This window comes from Zootoca vivipara, chromosome 12 (assembly GCF_965207765.1).
Source record: "Zootoca vivipara chromosome 12, rZooViv2.hap1.1, whole genome shotgun sequence".
Classification (NCBI taxonomy): Eukaryota; Metazoa; Chordata; class Lepidosauria; order Squamata; family Lacertidae; genus Zootoca; species Zootoca vivipara.
The window spans coordinates 14,080,906-14,100,247 of record NC_142595.1 but is presented as its reverse complement, the minus strand read 5'-3'; the positions used below and the strand labels follow the sequence as shown (position 1 = coordinate 14,100,247).

General features: G+C 46.5%; 1 protein-coding gene across 8 annotated transcripts; it reads right to left on the bottom strand.

The window, feature by feature from the left end:
• Positions 1 to 6,083: 6,083 nt before the first annotated feature.
• On the bottom strand, positions 6,084 to 19,081 carry GOSR2 (golgi SNAP receptor complex member 2). 8 transcript variants are annotated; one of them, XM_060281093.2, is made up of 7 exons: positions 18,984 to 19,081; positions 13,234 to 15,569; positions 12,375 to 12,439; positions 11,712 to 11,820; positions 10,245 to 10,377; positions 9,637 to 9,777; positions 6,084 to 6,805 (listed from the first exon to the last, which is right to left on the bottom strand). In XM_060281093.2, the coding sequence occupies exons 3-7, from the start codon at positions 12,412 to 12,414 to the stop codon at positions 6,644 to 6,646; spliced, it is 585 nt and encodes a 194-aa protein (XP_060137076.2). In that variant the 5' UTR covers positions 12,415 to 12,439; positions 13,234 to 15,569; positions 18,984 to 19,081; the 3' UTR covers positions 6,084 to 6,643. The 8 variants fall into 8 exon arrangements, with proteins under 8 accessions (XP_060137076.2, XP_088511120.1, XP_060137075.2 ...); XM_088654994.1 differs by having other exon boundaries at positions 15,372 to 15,569; XM_060281092.2 differs by having other exon boundaries at positions 13,234 to 15,566.
• Between the last annotated feature and the right edge of the window lie 261 nt (positions 19,082 to 19,342).

Here is a 19,342-nt window from a genome sequence, read left to right as displayed (position 1 = left end):
CCTGCTGAGTTCTGCAAGGGCAACACTGAGACTAAGGAAGGAGGGGAAGCAAGACAGCGCGGGTTGTGGGCTGGCAGAGGTTGGTGGGGAAGTGCTCCATATGCCCTAATGGACCAGCCTCCGCTGGTTAGCTTCGTAAAATGCAAAGCTAAAGTGGTTGGTTGAAGCTTCCATGGAAACTCTTTAAAGGATAATAGAAAAAAGAGGAGGAGGAAACTGCCTTGGTCTTCTGCATCACAGTAATGACATCTCTTCCGTTCCTACTACCAATCTTCCAAATATTTCTACATTGGGAGGGGCCGCAGGAGAGCTCTTTGACCTGGGCCTCAAGGTCCGAGGGGGGTGCTCAGATATAGACCCAACTTGGGGTTGTGCATATTGGGCCAGCCAAAATGTGGCACCCTCTCTCTCAGCTAAGAGTGGCAAATTTAAGCACGTAAGAGATGTGGTTTGGTGCAGTGTGGACTGCGGAGTGGCACAAAAGCTAGATTTTGCCTCAATAAAACAGAAAAAGGCTCCAAGAGCATTTGTTTTTAAATAAATGTTCAAATGATGTTTCACCTTTTTTTTTTTGGAGGGAGGTGTCTTACTTTTCCTTTCCTTTTTATTATGGCTAGAGACCTCAAAAGCTGGACAGGGTCTGGGCCTCTCTGCACCCGAGACAACCTGCGGTCTGACCTGCAGTAAGGTTTGATGAAACACCATTTTTGAGCTTTGGGCTTAGTAGCCAATCATAATAGCCAGCAGGCCTGCTCTTTCTTCTTTCCTGGTTTGCAAAAGCAAGTGCCTGCTGCCTGGCTCAAGCGGGCGATGTTGCAGGAGAGGAGTGGGTGGCTGTGTGTGTGTGGCAAACCCTCTCTTCCAACCCACAACACTGAGGCTGTGTCTCAGCCCAAGGCACCAACATTGTCTGATTTTGAAGGAGGGATTTTGTATTGTCAACAGCTTTTTAAAAAAGCTATTCATGTACATGTACTGGAGTACACAAGCCAGTCACCGGGTGAGAGGTTTTCAGCTCACCACCAGAGGAGCCTGGAGTTTGCATAATTTGCCGATGAATTAAACGCAGTGCTCCCCAACCTTTTTATCGCCGCGGACCAGTCGACGTTTGATAATTTTACCGCGGCCCGCTGAGGGGGACGACATTGATTGTTTATATTTTATTTAGATTGTTTTGATTTAATAATTTTAATTTAATTGTATTTAAATGTTCCTTGGTACCACTTGATCCACGGACCGGTACCAGTCCGTGGCCCGGGGGTTGAGGATCACTGAATTAAAGGATAGGGCAGGGGTTAGCAAACTTTTTCAGCAGGGGGCCGGTCCACTGTCCTTCAGATCTTGTGGGGGGCCGGACTATTTTGGGGGGACGACGACGAATTCCTATGCCCCATAAATCATCCAGAGATGCATTTTAAATAAAAACACACATTCTACTCATGTAAAAACATCAGGCAGGCCCCACAAATAACCCAGAGATGCAGTTTAAATAAAAGGACACATGCTACTCATGTAAAAATACAAGATTCCTGGACCGTCTGCAGGCCAATTTAGAAGGCGATTGGGCCAGATCTGGCCCCCGGGCCTTAGTTTGCCGGCCCATGGGATAGGGGCTACACCAGGCATCCCCAAACTGTGGCCCTCCAGATGTTTTGGCCTACAACTCCCATGATCCCTAGCTAACAGAACTAGAACCAGTGGTTGGGGAAGATGGGAATTGTAGTCCAAAACATCTGGAGGGCTGAAGTTTGGGGGTGCCTGGGCTACACTGTTTGCTTAAAATTCCTTTGAAAGTGGGGAGGGCAAAACCTGAACATTTTTAAAAGGTGAAGAACGCATTTACCACCACTAGAGGGTGAGCCTTGCTTGCAAAAAGACTTCAGGGCTCTTAAATACATTCTGGTGCGGCGGCAGCAAGTCGATTGAAGAGGAAACAAGATAACACGGGGAAGTTTTATCTCCAACACAAGTGTGTTTAGCCAGCATAAAGAGAAGGGTGTCCCCCACTTTTGTGCTCTCAATCCCTTGAACCTAAAACTACACACGATAAACTCTGGTTCCATGGCGTCAACAGCGTGGAAGGCGGGCGGCACAGAGCCAAACAGGGAAATAATTAACCACTTGCCCTATGGATCGCTTCTCTTTGCTCCCAGAAATCCCTGCAGTACCTACAGAATAATTAGGGGCAAGCCAGGACCAGATACATCCACTAAAGGATATGCTGGAATTTCAAACCTGGCCAGACGCCAGGTCCCGCCAGCTCAAGGAAGCATCTCTCCAGCACGTTCCTTGGGATAACTGGCTGGAAAGACTGTCATATTGGCCACTTGCCTGCGAGTCAACTTGGGTGGATGGTTGCCATTGCCTGAAGTGCGGAAGGGAATGGCTCACTCGCTTGAGCCAACTGTAACCATGTGCTTTGCAGGGCTATTTCCTGTAGCACCTCTACCTTGGGGCCTACGGAACATCATAGCCGTGGATTGTATTAAGCGGATCAAGAGAGCAAAGGGGGAGTAAGGGGGAGTTACGGTGCTGTACTTTGTGTTCCCATTCCAGGCACACATAATTCCACTGGGTGCAGATTAGAAGTCCAGTCACTTCCTTTCCCATCATAAGGCTTTGAAAAAAAAAATTTTTAAAGTAAAATATGTCGGTTTCAGCTCCACTCATGTTCTTTTGATGCACCTGCACGAAGTCACTCCGGATTATAACTCTCAACGCTGTGAATGTTCATGAACACACTATAACAGTGATTCCCAATTATCCAAGTACTGTAGATCCCCCGTTTTTCAAAAGCCAAGCCATGGACCACCTACTTTTGAAAATGCTGATATCTCTGTGGTAGTTTTTGTCATGAGAATGGTGCCACGGACCCTTACCCTCAGGGGGTATGCGAAACCCCTGGGGTCCGTGGACCACCAATTGGGAACCATGGCTCTATAACAGGCACCCCCAAACTTCAGCCCTCCAAATGTTTTGGACTACAATTCCCATCATCCCTGATCACTGGTCCTCTTAGCTAGGGATCATGGGAGTTGTAGGCCAAAACATCTGGAGGGACGCAGTTTGGGGATGCCTGCTCTATAACATCACTGTAACAGCCACTTTTACACTGTTGCACGTATCCAGGGGTTGGGGAAGAAGGAATGCATGGAACCAGGTGCTTCCAAATAAGAGAGACTTCTGCTTTTCTTGTTTAGGAAGTTTGGCATCCTAGCTGAAAAGGCCAGATTGCTGGACTCTGATTATTTAGTGCTAATTGTTCATTTGCTCTCATGATGTTCCTCCTGCATTTCCCTGAAACCTAAAGAGTTAAATACTTATTTAAACAAAAAACACCCATACACAAACTCTCTTGGGAATTCTACCTTAAAAAGAAAAAAAAAGTGACATAACAGCACATCTACAGATGCCTAGAAAACTGCTCAACTATAGATCTCCTCTTAAACACAGCACCCAATTTTCCAAAGAGGGAAGGAAAGGCACTTCAGTTTGAAGAGGAAAAGGGTAGGCAAGGAACGCCCGGGGGGGGGGGGAGTAGAGTGAAGAAACCGCAGCTAAGTTGAATGTTTACCCTGGCTATTTTGGAGCCGTTTTTAATCTGCTTGAACCAAATCAAACACTGTTGATATCAGTTTGAATGGAGCAAGAATCAAATACGGAATTATAAAGGAACGGGGCCCAGATAGCGACTCCTACGTGACACTACAAATGTGTATTTCAGCGCAAGGCAAAAAGCGGCTCTTGTGCTAATGCGTTTGGGCAGGGGTGGAAAACGCTCCACGCTGCAACCCCTGATAACACAGCGATTAAGTTCCGGTTTCCGCCTGCAGGAATGGCGGACCTGTTTTCCATCTCTCTGACCTTCGTAAGGAATTTGGCGGTTGCTAGGGGAGTAAATGGCAACCCCCTACCCTCTCCGGGGGTTACGGAGAGGGGCCGCTGGCCCGCGATGCCCCCAGACCCACTCCGACTGTTTTTGGAGTGGGGGGAGCTTGGGCTGAGCACTTACGACGGCCAGGACTCCCGGACGCTAATCTGCATGGCGGGGATTTCCATGGTTAAAGAAGATAATTAGGCTTAAATCTATGGACATACTTCAGAAGGAGGGGAAGAAGCGCTGTTTACTGCTGAGAATTTTATGCTGCTGAGTGAGAGGAGTCAAAGAATGTACGGCATCTGGAAGAAGGATTGATGGGGACGGAGCGATAAGGGAAGCAAGTTTTTATTTTTTCTTCATATTGTTGCCTCGTATCTTCCCGGACGCGATGTCCTGGCTTGTTTGGAGTGAAAGAGAAGCAAAAGACTGTGTGAGTTGAACTTTATAGCTGTTATTATTGAGCATATGTTATTACTGAGCATATTTCTTAAAGATGTGAAGTTGCCGATGAGAAAAGCCCCCCCCTAGTCAGACGGAAGGAGTTCTGGTCGCGTTCGGAGGATTTATGAGCTGTGACGCACTTTAAATTGGAGCAGCGACCTGAAGCTAAGTTCAGCTATAGGGCAAGGAGATCCATTAATTTACCAAGAGTTCATGGTTGGATGTTTGGGTCTCCTGCCTGAAAAAGCTGTAAATTTTATAAAGATAAATAAATCGTAAATCTTCATGGCTATGAGAGAAAATGAAAGTGATTTGAGCCTTTCAAGATGGCGCTGCTACTTCGTCGCAACAGGGAGCTCCACTAAGAAGATTTATGGGGAGGCTGGACTGATTAACTCACACAGGAGAAAGAACATCTGTGAAACTTCGTTTGATATTTATCTCAGCAGCTGGAACAATCGGATGAAAGTGGAAAACACCTATGTGACTGTAAGGGGAAGATTTGGAATATTATGAGCTTGGAGGACGATTTGAACTTTAGAAATAAGACGGCAGTGGACAGTTGCGAGGAATTCCCAATTTCTTGAAGCATGGGAACCCAAAAATAAATTATTTAGATGATTTGGCATAACATTCGGTTTGATTGATATATATATGTGTATAATTTGAAATATTGAATGTGATATAATTGGTTTTAATTGGAAAATTAATAAAAATATTTTTTTTAAAAAAAAAAAGATAACACAGCGATTAAGTGGGGATGTGCAGCACAGCCTGCAGGTATGGGGATCTGCAACCAGAAGAGAACGTGCCAACTGTTCGGGGTGTGTGTGTGTGTGTGTCCTCAAACCTGAGCACATGGCACAGCCTTCCTCAGGTCTCCTGCAGTTTACAGAGCCTGCTTTCCTGGCTGCATCGAGGGGCAACATCTCTGCGTGTTTATCTCTAGCTACATATAAGCAGTGAGGGTACTACTGCCCAGCTTCCGGGTTTTGCCTTTTCCTGTTGCACAAACAAAAGGATTCATGAGAAACGTTCCTTTTTAACCGGGCCTTTGGTTGATCTGGTTTTCATCCTATGCCCTTTTAAAATGTGTTTTTTTTGGGGGGGCAGCTATTGGGTTGTTGTTTTTGTTTCTTATGTATTTTGTGGTTTTATATCTTGATTTTATTCTGTGAACTGCCCTGAGACCCCTGGGTATAGGGTGGTATGTAAATTTAATAAAAATAAAATGAGATATTTTGAGATGGGGGCAGGTTACAATGCAGCGCTATATGCATTTGCCTGTGAGTCAGTCAATCGTGTTCAACGGAATTTATGGCATTGCCATTGTAATCTCGAGAGTCATTAAAGCCAGGTTTCATCTTTGTAAGCCTCCACTTGTACCCATGGAGACTAGAAACTTTTAAAATTAAAAACTGAGGATCTCATATCCTTTGCTGTTGTGCAGGGTGCTTGCTACAGTCTATTATTTGTGCAGTGACCCAGTGGCCCCCATTGTGATAAAACCTTTTTTTATAAGTGCCTTTTGCAAGTATCTTTGCAAATATATTATACTTCCAATGGCAGCCAGGATGTCCCTGTAGAAACTTACATACTGAGCCGGCAGTTCTGCCCCAAAACTTTTGCACCAAGAGCTAGCTTCCGCAGGGTGACTGCGGCCAACCATTACCCTGAATATTTTACTATTGTTCAAAAATTAGTTACCTTGCTGTCTAGCCTTCGTGATCTGCTTATTCTAAATAAGAGGCAGGCACACGGCTTCCGAAAAAGAAGATCTTTTTGGCCCATGAAGATTTCGACTTGTTTCAGCCATGGCAGGAAAATACTCTCCTTGCCTCCTAGGACTATATTAAGGTAAAATAAATCAAAACCGCTCAGCTGACCACAACGTTCACATATGTAACCTGGTTCATAAGAATACCAAGAGGGTCTGCAGTTCCACGGACTGCCCAGTCGTGGAGTTTTCTTATAGATTCCGTCACGATTGCACGGGGGTTCTGTGACCACATGAATGTGCACCGCTCATGTGAGCAGCGCATGACAACCGCATGCCAATGTCTGCTAAACCTTTCATGGGGCACAGACAGACAGCCCGCCACCTGGCTGAAGAATTACACTGCATCTCGGCGCCGTGTGGCTTTGTAAGCACCCCTTCAGCACCAAGCGCCCGAGTCCACGTATGCTAAATCTGAGCCATCTCACGATGCCGTAAGGAGAGAACGTGACCAGTCCGGGAGGCAGGAGGTTCGCCGTTACACTGGGAGTCTATGAAGAAAGGCAGTCAGTCCGTCACAGTCCGCTGGGAAGTTCTCTCGCCGCTCACGTCAGGTACTGCACCATGAGGAACATGAGCACGCAGGTCACGATCATGCCTCCGATCATGAAGTACTTATCCTGAAAGGCACGTTTCTCAATGAGGCGCATGACTGTGTTGGATAAGCCGAGCATGTTTGCAACATCCAGGATTTTCTTCTGGGTGCCCTGAAGGTGAGAGAGAGAGAGAGCAAGAGAGAGAGAGAGAGAAGTGGCAACGTTAGGGAAACAAACAGGCAGACTCTCTGAATGGCTTCGGCATCCTCCACAGTCAGATGCTGTTTACTGAGAATCACAGAATTGTAGAGTTGGAAGGGCCCCACGCGGTCATCTAGTCCAACCTCCTGCAATGCAGGAATCTCAGCTAAAGCATCCATGACAAGTGGCCATCCAAGCAGAATGAGCTTTTACAGAACAAGGACTTGCTTTCTACAATCCCTCTGAATTGCAGAGCCCACTCCACCTTCCCATCTCCTTTCCTCCACCTCCATATTCCCCTGCTGATCTTCTGTTGTCAGAATCTGGTTAGGTTTAGCATGCCATCCCAAAACCATGCGGCTGCTCAATACTTTCAACACTTAATTTTTTTGGGGGGGAGGGGAAATGTGGAACCCTCTGTTTGATTTAGCAGTTCCCTTTCCGGTGACACTGTGTTTTAGACAAATGGACATACTGGTTGTTGTTGTTTTTTTTTAAAAAAAATGGCAGTACCAGTGCTCACACAAAGCATCTTAGGCTGGGTAGCAACAGGGTTGTGGGTCATGCCCATATGCTGGAAGGTCAGTGCTAGAGAGGCACAGCTCTCATCAGGAAAGCACAACCTGTCCCATGGCTATCACCCACCTGCTTTTCCATGCCGGTTTTACCTGGGAACCAGGAAGCAGCAGGAGGACCAGCCTTCCACCAATCAGAATCAGCACAGTAACAAACAAATAAAGGTATACGGCCCCTCCCTTCATCAGGAGTCAGAAATCACGGGTAGGCCAGGGGGATATGGAACAATACGCCGCAGTGGATAATGCCTTTTTTAAAAAAAAGAAAACTTGGTGGCCAAATTCCATATACAGTGGTACCTCGGTTCTTGAATGTAACCTTTTCCGGAAGCCCATTCGGCTTCCAAAACGTTCGAAAACCCATTGGTTGCAAGAGCTCCTTGCACTCAGCGGAAGCCGCGTCGCATGTTCAGGTTCTGAAAAACATTCGAAAACGGAAGCATTTACTTCCGGGGTTTTTGGCATTCGAGAACCAAAACATTCGAGAACGGAGCTGTTCGAATTCCGAGGTACCTCTGTATTTCACTTTTAAAATTGTGTTTGGTGAAGGCTTTCACTTCACTGGGGTCCTCCCTTAGGAAGCCAGAATTATGCTGCAGTCATGTAATCCTGATGCTTCCTTTTCCACAGGGAATCTGTCCTGGAGCAGTGCCACAATTGGTGTGATGGGAAAATCAGGAGTGGCTCCAAGAACAGCGGCAAAGGCGTGTTTGTTGTGTAGGGCAACAGCGAGAGGAGAGAGAAGAAATGCTACAGCTGCGATACCTCCGTGCTGCCTACTGGGATGCAGCTACACAAAGAATGAGAATTCTCACCCCAGAATTCTGAAAAGGAGCCTTCCACATTTCCCTCTGGAAATATTCAGCTTGTGAGCTTCCATCTAGAGAGACCCATGTCTACATGCTCATCTGATCCGATGTGATTACCAACGGGATGCTAAAAGGCTACAGTTCATTTCCAGGATGACATCACTCCAAAATGAACATTCAAGCCCGCAAGGTCACATCCTGTAACGCCTTAAGAGGCGAGAGACTGCTGGAGTGGGTGTTTGGACAGCTGTGCTCCAAGTGGGGCCAGGGCAGCACAGGGAAGCGGTTTCTCTAGCTTGGCAGGAATCTCAGGGGTTGCCCGGTGGCTCAAGCCTACCACACCCAGCCTGCTTCTTCCAGAGGAAAAGGGCTGGGGTTGGAATAAAAAACAGGCACGGGGTTCGGAAATGGCATTTACGTCAGCGGCTACCAAGGACACTTGAGCTTTTAACCTCTGCACAGCAGGGAGTGGCGGCTGGGGAGACAATAGTACCCGGCGTGGCTTAGGGACCCCAGAAGCTGCGTGCCATTGATAGTGGGGTGCTCAGAGAACAGGGCAGAGAGATGGGAAGAAGACCCCGAGGGTAGAAAGTGATGGAGATGCAAGGAGGCAGAATGACTGGTTGAAGGGTGGAAGGAGACCAGCGCCAGCAGTAACTAGGAGGAGGGCAAACAGTGGAGTGAAGGAACGGTGGGCCAATGAGAAACGGGAAGGTGGGGAAAACCTCATATGCACATCGTCTCGCTCTTTTTAGGAACCGCTGGCATGGAGGATCCTAATTCACGACAGGTTTTGGGTAGGATAGGCAACCTTCATGTTCTCTTTTAATTCACAAGAAGCTGCCTTATACCAGGAACAGAGGAATTATCCATCTTAGCCTTTTATTGTCTGCTCTCCCCATGGTCTCAGGCAGATCCTTTTAACAGGTAGAGCCAAGGTCTGAACCTGGGACCCTCTGCATGCAAAAATATTTTCTCCACCCCACCCCCAGTTTGCCCCATCCCTGGACAGATACTCAGAGCTTCTTATCCAGGAGCAAATTTGCAAAACTCTGTCCAAATTTGCAGCAGTGCACAACAAAGCTACAAGCAACCCCGACAGGTTGAATTAATGCTACGTTCGCAAAATGCGGAATTCGAGTGTATCCGAAAGCCTCGAGTGCAGCTACGGCGGTGGCGGGTTCGAAAGGGGCAGAAGCTGGGCTTTGAAAAACAGAGGAGTGACAGGATGACCGAGGAGAGGTTGGAGAAGAGACATAGAGGGCGAGAATGAAGAGACCCTGCATTTGAATTTTACTTTTCAGAATTGTGGGAAGTTATCAGAATTAAAAGAGGGGGGAGAAGAAAAAGTGGGTGCCTACTCCCCATATACTGTATATATAAATTTAAAAAGCTGGAGGTCCCATCCTAGGCCCACCTTTAATGTGACTCTCTGATCCCTCAGGCCCTGCAGAATGCTGGTCCCACTGCCAATGAGATCGTCCATGCCACGGTGAGCATTTTGGAGGGACTCGTTATGCTGCAAGGTTTCATCGATCGGAATGGTGGTGTCAGAATCCTGCAAAGGGGGAGGAGGGAAGGGAAGCATCTTGGTTATCTTTCCTTGGCACTCTGAACCCAGAAGGACAAGGGTGTCAACAAAAGCCCATGTTTTTGTTTTTAAAAAAGAATTGGCATTATTCTACAGCAGTGAAGTTCAAATATTCGGTCCTTACATTTTCCCACATAGGTCTGACTGCTACAAAATCCCTGTGCATTCCGAGGACCACCGATGGGTTGAGCTGCCGCTCCATGTGTCCCCAAAGGCTAAGAAAACTCCCCATGTATTACAGGAGAAGATTGGCAGTGGCGGGAAAGTTGCCTCGTGTGAGTTTGGGAATCGTTACTGATCTTAGTGCTAAACCCCATGATTTCTTCCCACCCAAAAAGACCCCATTTGAGAACGACAGCTGTTAGATAGAACATTGGGACACGGGAGGGAGGCGAATATTAGCACAAATCCACTGGTTTTACGGGAGAACATACGTTAGTGGTGAATGTTCGGGCCAGAAGCTCCTCCCGCTGCCTCTCTTGCTGCTCCTGTGCGTAACGCCGGTGCTGGAAGTTCCTCAACGCCGTCTGCAGGTGCTGGATGTCGTATTTCAGCTGGTCGACTCGTCTGAGAACGATAAGTCACGGAAAGGAGGAAGAAAGCCATGAGCTTTGATTTTCATATAAATACAAGAACAACGTCTAGCTACAGTAACTTGTCTGGTGGTAGATTCTTATTAAGTTTCATGTGCAGTACACAAGCAATATAGTCGTACCTTGGAAGTCGAACGGAATCTGTTCCAGAGGTCCGTTCGACTTCCAAAACATTCAGAAACCAAAGCACGGTTTTTGATTGGCTGCAGGAAGCTCCTGCAGCCAATCGGAAGCCGTGGAAGCCCTGTCAGACGTTCGGGATCCAAAGAACCTTTGCAAACCAGAACACTCACTTCCGGGTTTGCAGCGTTCAGGAGTACCAAGGCGTTCGGGATCCAAGGTACGACTGTACATTTATTAATGCATTATGAATTCAAGTATAGTCTCCACAGAGATTCTTGCACTGTGGGTGGAATAAAAGTATATTCTGTCTTATTTATAAAGGAAAAGAAAGGAAGCCAAGTCTTGCCAAAAGTGTCTGTCTTTGAAGTGCCTTTAATTACCCTTCTGTGGAGAGTGAGGCATTACGATAGACTCAGAGCTACGTTATTCCAAATATTATTTACCCAGATTTCAATGGGGATTTCTATGGGTTGTTTCCAATATCAGGCTATTGTGAATCGGGCTTCTGATAATAGAAAAAAGCACACACTAAATCTCTGCATTTAAGGCTATTGTTTACATTTGAGTCTAATGAGAATAAGGCAAGAGCTGAATCGGGTGGAAGGGATCGCTGTGCAATTTTGGAAATCATGTGAAACACCTTTTCCTAAAAGGAGCATGCTATCATGCAACTCCACCAAGCATGAAAACATGAACCTATCACTCTGCAGCCTTTCCAGAACAGATGAGAGATGCTAGTGTTTATTTTGGCTAGGCAAGTCCAGTGCCAGCGAAATATCATTTTAAGCGAAGCCTCTTGAAGACGAGCAGAGATTGTTCGTAGGGCTGCGTTGTGCCACTTATGATCTGCAATTATGACCCCCAAGTCTCTTTCCCATACCACCCAAAAGGCTTCCTGTATCAGCAGGTTTCTTAAGAGCTCGATTGTAAGCTGCCTTCAAGTTCCTTTGGAAATCAGTGCAATTAAGAAAACATTCACCGGCACAAGAAAGAGAAAAGCCTGCCACGTAGCCTGATCTGTTCATAATAATGAATTTATTGCCCTGCACCTTCTCTCCCATATGGAAGGCAGCAAGCAATGCAGTACCATAACAACAACCACAACCACAACTTGCCCCAAGGACAGGTCAGAAGGCTGCACTAATATATCTCCCAAGACACAAGAAGTAGTTTAAGGTAACTCACAGCTTGGCATTCTGCCGCTTGCTAGGAGGCTCCTTGTTACAAAAGATTTCCAACCGTTCCAAGTTGCTGAAGATCCTGTCTATTCGCGCCTGGATTTCGTTCTCCACCACTGAAAGAGGAGATGGGGGGGGGAGGTAAGAAACATCAGGGCCAGGTGGCCACTCGCTGTTTTAACCAGCACAATACCTTCTTGCCAGTCTTTGCTAGTTAAGCCTTGCCCTGCCCACGCTGTGTGAAATGGGAGATTTCTACCAGAGAAAGCGGAAGGTGCTCATGTTCCTAGCACCACCCATCATGGAGCTAGGTGGAGAAGGCAATTTACACCACTGGGCTAATGAGAATATAAAAACTCTACCATCCATGGCTTTCCCCATATCCTACCCTTCACTCAGTACAGCAAAATGGAATCAGAGACTTGTAAGTCTGAAGGGACCCAGAGGGTCATCTATTTCAAACCCCTGCAATGCAGGAATCCTGCCCACAGCTGTCCCTGGGTGGGCTTGAACTTCCCACCTTCTGGCTAACAGCCATATGCACAGACCCATTGCACCACCTAAAGGTCAAAACATATTAATGGTTCCACTTGGGCACATATTGGAAACACAGGTCAGGGAGCACTGGCCAAGCCAACAGTGAGGTTATCCTCTTCCATTAATTACTCACAGTGGACTGACTGCTTGTCTGATGTCTCGAGGCGGCCCATGTATGATTGGACCTCATGGACCTGCCTGTTGAAAAGAAGAAAAGTTCTAGTCAGTCACAAGGCTTCCGGCAGAAAAGGAGGATTTCTCAAGAAGGCAAACACACAGCAGAAATGAATCATCAGTGCTCAGAGCAATCAGAATATCGAAGTAAAAGCCAAAGTAAAAATACTGTGCAAATCAAGGGTAACCAACCTGATATTCTCCACATGTTGCTGGACTACAACTCCCATCATCCCCGACAATGCGGGCTGGAGCTGATGGGAGTCCAACAACGTCCACAGCCACAAGGCACTATGATGGCCATCCTGGCAGTATGTAATCTCATACAGTGGTGCCTCGCTAGACGAATTTAATTCGTTCCACGGGTTTTTTCTTATAACGAAAAATTTGTCTAGTGAATCCCATAGGAATGCATTGAATTTTTTTTTTGAATTTCTTTTTGCCCATAGGAACGCATTAATTGAATTTCAATGCATTCCTATGGGAAACCGCGATTCGCTAGATGAATTTTTCGTAAAACGGATTTGTCTAGCGAGGCAACCTCCGCTCGAAAAATCCTTTCGTTAAGCAGAAATTTCGTTAAGCAGGGCATTCGTTAAGCGAGGCACCACTGTACTTTGCAGAACATGTTTCCTAAACATTTCTAATATATAGTGGTACCTTGGTTCTCGTATGTAATCCGTTCCGGAAGTCCATTCGACTTCCGAAACGTTCAAAAACCAAGGTGCGGCTTCCAATTGGCACAGACGACCCGGAAACCTTAGCCGACAACCGCATCGGACATTCGGCTTCTGAAAAAACGGTCGAAAAACACTTACGTCTGGGTTTTCGGCGTCCGGGAGCCGAAATGTTCAAGTACCAAGGCACTCGAGAACCAAGGTTCCACTGTATTCTCTGAAATATTTACAAGGCAACAAGGACACAAGCAAAAGCAGACACACAAAAAGCAATCTGCCTCATCACTTGTGGTAAGAACTGCCTCCAGGTGAACAGAGAGGGAATACAGTGGAACCTCGGTTTATGAACACCTCGGTTTACGAATTTTCAGTTTACGAATGCCGCGGACCCATCTGGATCGGATTAATTCACTTTCCATCACTTTCAATGGGAAAGTTCGCTTCAATTTATGAACAGACTTCCGGAACCAATTACACCCATGCTTCGGGTTAAGTACGCTTCAGGTTGAGTACTCCGCGGACCCGTCTGGAACGGATTAATCCACTTTCCATTACTTTCAATGGGAAAGTTCGCTTCAGTTTATGAACGCTTCAGTTTATGAACAGACTTCCAGAACCAATTGTGTTCATAAACCGAGGTACCACTGTATTTGCAAAAGATGGCACTTCTCTTCTTCTTATGACAGAAATGACTGGCATGGGTGTGGGGGAACGGGTTGGGTTTTTTTAAAGGCCACAAATTTATACAGTCTTGCTGACAATGCTGGGTTCACATGAACTTATTTCCATTTTTAGAAATGCACTGCTTCAAAAATTAAGGTTGCAGTGTAACAAACTGATAAAATGTCTGTCAAATCAGTTGATTGGAAAGGCTACAATGCCAGTCCAACCTAAAATCAAATTTGTAATTAGCTACATTCAGGTGACTATCTTTGGGGAAGCATCTATATTTGTGGGCACAAGCATGCTGAGAAATTCATATGCTAACCATATTCTATACCATCATTCTGCCCCCCCCTTAAAATCTAAACAGAATCTTACTCCTTTGACTTGTCTTGTCTTAATATATTTACAAGATAAAAAAATTCCTTCCAATAGCACCTTAGAGACCAACTAAGTTTATCATTGGTATGAGCTTTCGTAAGCATGCACACTTCTTCAGATATATTTACAAGAATTCAATTGAAGATAATTTCAAACAAATTCAAAGTCTGACTTGGAAATTAACATTTTAAACACATTCAATGTGTTTTATTGACACCCCCCCCCCGAATATTTTAGTTCAACCATATTTTGGCTATTGGAAAAATATCTGAAATATTTATGTAGCATGTAGAATTAACACAGCCTATTTTGACCTTCTTTTCTATGTGTGAGTCAAATAAATATGCTATATGAATGAAACCTCAATGTATTTAAGGCAGTAGAATGTTTCCAGATGCAAAGTTGGCTAGAAATCTCTTTCCATTGGCTAAAGGAGCATCCAAATTCTGAATGAACACTCTTGCATTTGCTGTGGGTTACGCCTCAGAGCCTAGGGGCTTGCTGATCAGAAGGTTGGTGGTTCGAATCCCTGCGACGGGGTGAGCTCCCGTTGCTCGGTCCCAGCTCCTGCCAACCTAGCAGTTCGAAAGCACGTCAAAGTGCAAGTAGATAAATAGGGACCGCTACAGCGGGAAGGTAAACGGCGGTTCCGTGTGCTGCTCTGGTTCGCCAGAAGCGGCTTTGTCATGCTGGCCACATGACCTGGAAGCTGTACGCCGGCTCCCTCGGCCAATAATGCAAGATGAGCGCGCAACCCTAGAGTCGGTCACGACTGGACCTAATGGTCAGGGTTCCCTTTACCTTTTTATAAGCAAGAAAGTTAAAAGCTGGGATGTCTCGCTGTGATTATCTGGCACTTCTCTTCGGGATCTCCTCCAAAACAAAGATTGGGAATGGTATGGTGGGAATGGCTCAGCCCTGCCAACTAGAAAACCTGTTTTGGAAACAGACTGATGATATCAGGCCAGAGGCAAAGAAAAGGCAACAGGACGTGGGAGATCAGGTAGGGCAAGGAGGGGAAGAATGCTCTGCCCCACGGGCACCTCCTGGAAACAGATGCATGGCAGAAAAATCACTTGAGCACACCAAGAGAATGACTAAAGATGGGGTCAATAAAAAAGGGAGGGAATTATGAGACTCAGCATCTGACAAAAGAGAAGCAGCTCAGGTGTGCTAGAGCCTGATGAGCAAGACAGAAAGGCTGCAACACAAAGAGCCATTTGCTTTGCAAGCACCTTCTTGGAAATCATCTCAGCCGAGTATCACTGGAGCCTAGACGGGATCAAGGACTGGTTCAGGGGAAGCCTCAGTTGCTGGATGCCAACTCCCATCAGCCCCAGTCAGCATGGCCAATGGTCAGGGGTGCTGAGAGTCCAATGACGTCAACATCTGGAGGGCACCCACTTGGCTACTCCTGGATCTGTCAGTTTCTGCTGGTTTGGGACAGAGAATTGAACGAGATGGTCTTCAGTCCAACTCTTTATGATTTCCTCAACTATATCTAGCTCATTTTCAGTTTAGTCAACACAAACAGGCTCCACCAGGTGATGAAACAAGCATGACAACAGTTTCAGCAATCTCTAAGTCTCCACAACCTTGCTTAACATTTGGAAGGTTTTCAAGAACATGCCAACTCAACATCTGAGCGCATGCCAAAACTGGTATGTCCATGACTAGCTCTGGACATTTTTAAAAAAAGAAAAACACCATGAGGGCATGTAATGTTCTTTTCATCAGATTGTCAAGGTGTGTGGTTTTTAAAGCTTTAAAGATTAAACAGTGTAAGATGCAGGAATGTAGGACTTGGCTACAAAGTTAAGTGCTAGACTGTAGAAGTAGGCTTGAACTGCACTCGCCAACATGGTGCCCATGGGCATAACGGCACCCTTGAGGTCTTCCCCTGAACACCCCACTTCATCATGAAATGCCATGGGTTGTTAACTCCCCCAACCCACCGAAAACTACAGAGTAGTAAACGATGAAGTTGGAAGAGTAATGCTCTTTCCCACTTCCTCTTTCAGCATGATATATACTTTTCAAGCTCAGATCAGCAGCTTAACAGAATATAAAGTGTGTGGGGTAAAAGGGAACAAGAAGCAAGTAACCAAAGAGAGAAAAGGAATGGGAGACAGAGAGGAAGGAGGCATATATTGCTGGCGGCCATCTGCCTCAATAGACAATGGAAGAGTGCACCATCAGAGATGAAGTCAAACCGTTGGAAAGATACAGCAGCTGCTGTGGCTGTACAGACCAACATGGGAGGGACATGTTTTATTGCAGCCGGGGCAGATGAAGGAATCTGGTTTCGCTGTTATAGGTGCACACACATAAATGTTTGATCCAGTAAAATAGATCCTCTTGAAATTGCATAACCACCATGATACAACAGGGATTCAACATGCATGAATTCTTATAGATCCTCATAATAGTTCCCCTGAAAACCGCCACCAAGTGATAGGGGACTGTTGTATCCACAAATGTACTCTGTGGTTTGTTGTCGGTTTTAACATCCCATGCCTTGGGGCTGTGGTGGACAAACACCAGCACTGTATTCATACTGTGTGTTGCACCACTTTAAGCTTTAATATAATGGTGAATTTTGAAGGATGCTGTAAATATCATGCAAATTCAAGAGGAGCCATGTTAGTTGCACTGGTTCCAGCTTTTATCCAGACCCCTTGGAAGAGCAAAGGTTCTGTGTGTGCTTACTCAGTCTGGGGCAAGAAAGAGAAGCCAAAGAAGTGGTCCCCATGGTACTCTTACAAGATTCCAAATTTGCCCATGGGTTCAAAAATATTGGCAACCCATTATGGCAAAGAATCACTCTAGGATTAGAAGGGTGATGGCAAAGAAGAGTCAGTTTTAATGAGGCACTGCGTTTAACACTCAGGATGTCAAAAATCTGAAAGCCATCCCTTCCACCCAGGCCAGAGTTGAGTTTGTCAGAAGACAGCTACTACTCAAAGCCATACACAATACAAAAGGAATGTGTTTATGGCTGGGGGGAGGGGGGAATCCACTGTGACCCAGTGCCTAGAGAACAGAGTCTGGATCTTGTGTAGTTTAAACTACACATGCAAATCTGGGTAATCAAAGTACAGCTCAGTCTTAGATATTAATGGCTCAGGAATCACTCTATTAGTTTCAGTCTCGGTTGCCCAGTATCCAAGTGGATGACCTTTGAGTTGTTACAAGGATGAACAAGATACAAGTGAGAAGCCCTCTGCACAGTTCTTATCACCATTTCTCCAAGTGTAAGACCCATACAACTCAATGAGACTTACCTCTGAGTAGACATGGATAAGATTATACAGTAAACAATGGTTAACCATCACCTGACTCCTGCTACCAGGACTACTTACTGCCCTTCTCAGTTATGAAGTCTCTCATAGTAGGTGGGAGAAGGAAAGATTTCCAACAGCAGCCTTCGTGAGAGTCACTAAGGTGGTGATCTCCCTTTTCTTCTACCCTCCAGAGCCCCAAGTGTACCTACCAATTCAATGGTGCTGATTTCGGGCAGAAACAGCTCCAAAGTAGTCCCTATTTGTGAACATCAGTACTTGCCACCTGATGTTACCCTTTGGTGTCCCATATCAATGAATGTTTCCTCCCTTCTTCCCAACATGGTTACTCAGCCTCCTTCCCAAGCTCCATGCTGCCTCCACCTCTACACAAAGAATCACCATCCTTATGCTTTCCTCTCCGCGCTTCCCTCCCAATATGCCCCCAATATCTATCCCCATCCTGCTGTTCACAATCTCCACCCCCGCAGGGCTGTGTTTTCAAAACTTCTTATTTCTGAATTGAAACTGGAGGCCTCCCCAGCGGCTTTTAGCTGCTGAACAAGATTACAATGATGAGCTGCACTATGCTAAAGCTTACTCCATCTGACCCAAAGGCTCTTTGGAACAGCATGGTGAGACAAACGTAACAAAATGGGGTGGGAATAATAACACCCAGGCCTTTTTTTCAGCCGGAACTCACTGGAACTGAGTTCCGGCACATCTTTGGTGTGTTCTGGCACCTCTGTGCGACAGAGACAGAGGGTGGCATAGTGCTCAGGGTTGCGCGGTGGAGGCAGTTTATATTTTTTGCTGCGGCAGTGCGGCAAGACTTTTTTTACAAGTTCCAGCAACAAGTGCCTATGCAGCAGATCTCATGACAGGAAGCAAATCCTCTTGAGCGACAGATAGGCGTGAAACTCCAGTGCATTTGAATGCTGCTCTGTATCCTTACATCTGGCCAACTGCTGCAAAGAAGAACTACTGGCCGCTCTAGCTTTTGCTAGCAGGAGAACTTTTTTGGTGGTGCAAACAGACGCACCCCCACCCACCCTACTTATCAAACACTTCTACCACTGCCTTTGCTGTTTGGCCGAGAATCCGTGACAAAAGCGCCAAGGCTACCCTCCTCCCAATGTGCTTCATATTCAAACGCTGTCGGGCGAATGATTCAGAGACTTTGTGCAAATATCTTTCGGTGGGTAGGTAGGCTGCCACGGACTTTTTACTTACGTGGCCTTCCACTCAGCCCCTCCTCCTCGATATAAACACTCAGTGCTGACCTAGTACAGCAGGCCTGTTGCTACGATTCACATATACGAACGGGGGGGGGCATATTAATGCAGAATATGAGTTGGAATATAACTGTCCTCCGTCCCATTACCATGGCTACCACTCCCCCCCCACACACACCCCAATGAAACCTCCCTCCACCCCACGGCTCTCCCTCGGTTTCCCCTCATTTATTGAAACACCTCCGCCCCACCTCCCGAGATGCTCTGGCTACTATTATTACTATTACTACTACTACTACTACTACTGCAACCTCCCGCCCCGCACACGCACTTGTTGGTCTGGTGATAAAGCGCCTCCATGGCGGCCGCTCGGCTGACTGGGCTCCCACACAGTTCCCACTCTTGTAACACGTCACCCGGTCCCAGACCGGCGCTTCCGGTTTCCGGCTTGCCGAAGGCCCCCGCCTGTGACGTCACCCGCTCGGCGCCGCCTGCCCCTTTCGGCGCCTGAGCAAATGTTGCAGAGAAAGGAGGGGGGAGAGGCGGGGAGCGGGGCGGAGCTGCCAGAAGAGGCAGCCGGGTTGGTTTTTATCAAATCAAGTTGCTGCGCTTTCTAAGCCAGGGTTTTGGATTTACCACCACGCGCAGTTGATTTCAGTCTCTCTCTCTCTCTTTCAGCAAAAGCCATCA

Excerpts from the sequence above, each read along its gene's own strand:
- GOSR2 (XM_035136066.3), bottom strand. The coding sequence starts at position 19,012 with ATGGAGGCGCTTTATCACCAGACCAACAA. Across the intron at positions 11,821-12,374 it reads AGACAAGCAGTCAGTCCACT|TGGTGGAGAACGAAATCCAG; the intron begins GTGAGTAATTAA and ends CTCCTCTTTCAG. Across the intron at positions 6,806-9,636 it reads ATCAGAGAGTCACATTAAAG|GGCACCCAGAAGAAAATCCT; the intron begins GTGGGCCTAGGA and ends TCTCACCTTCAG.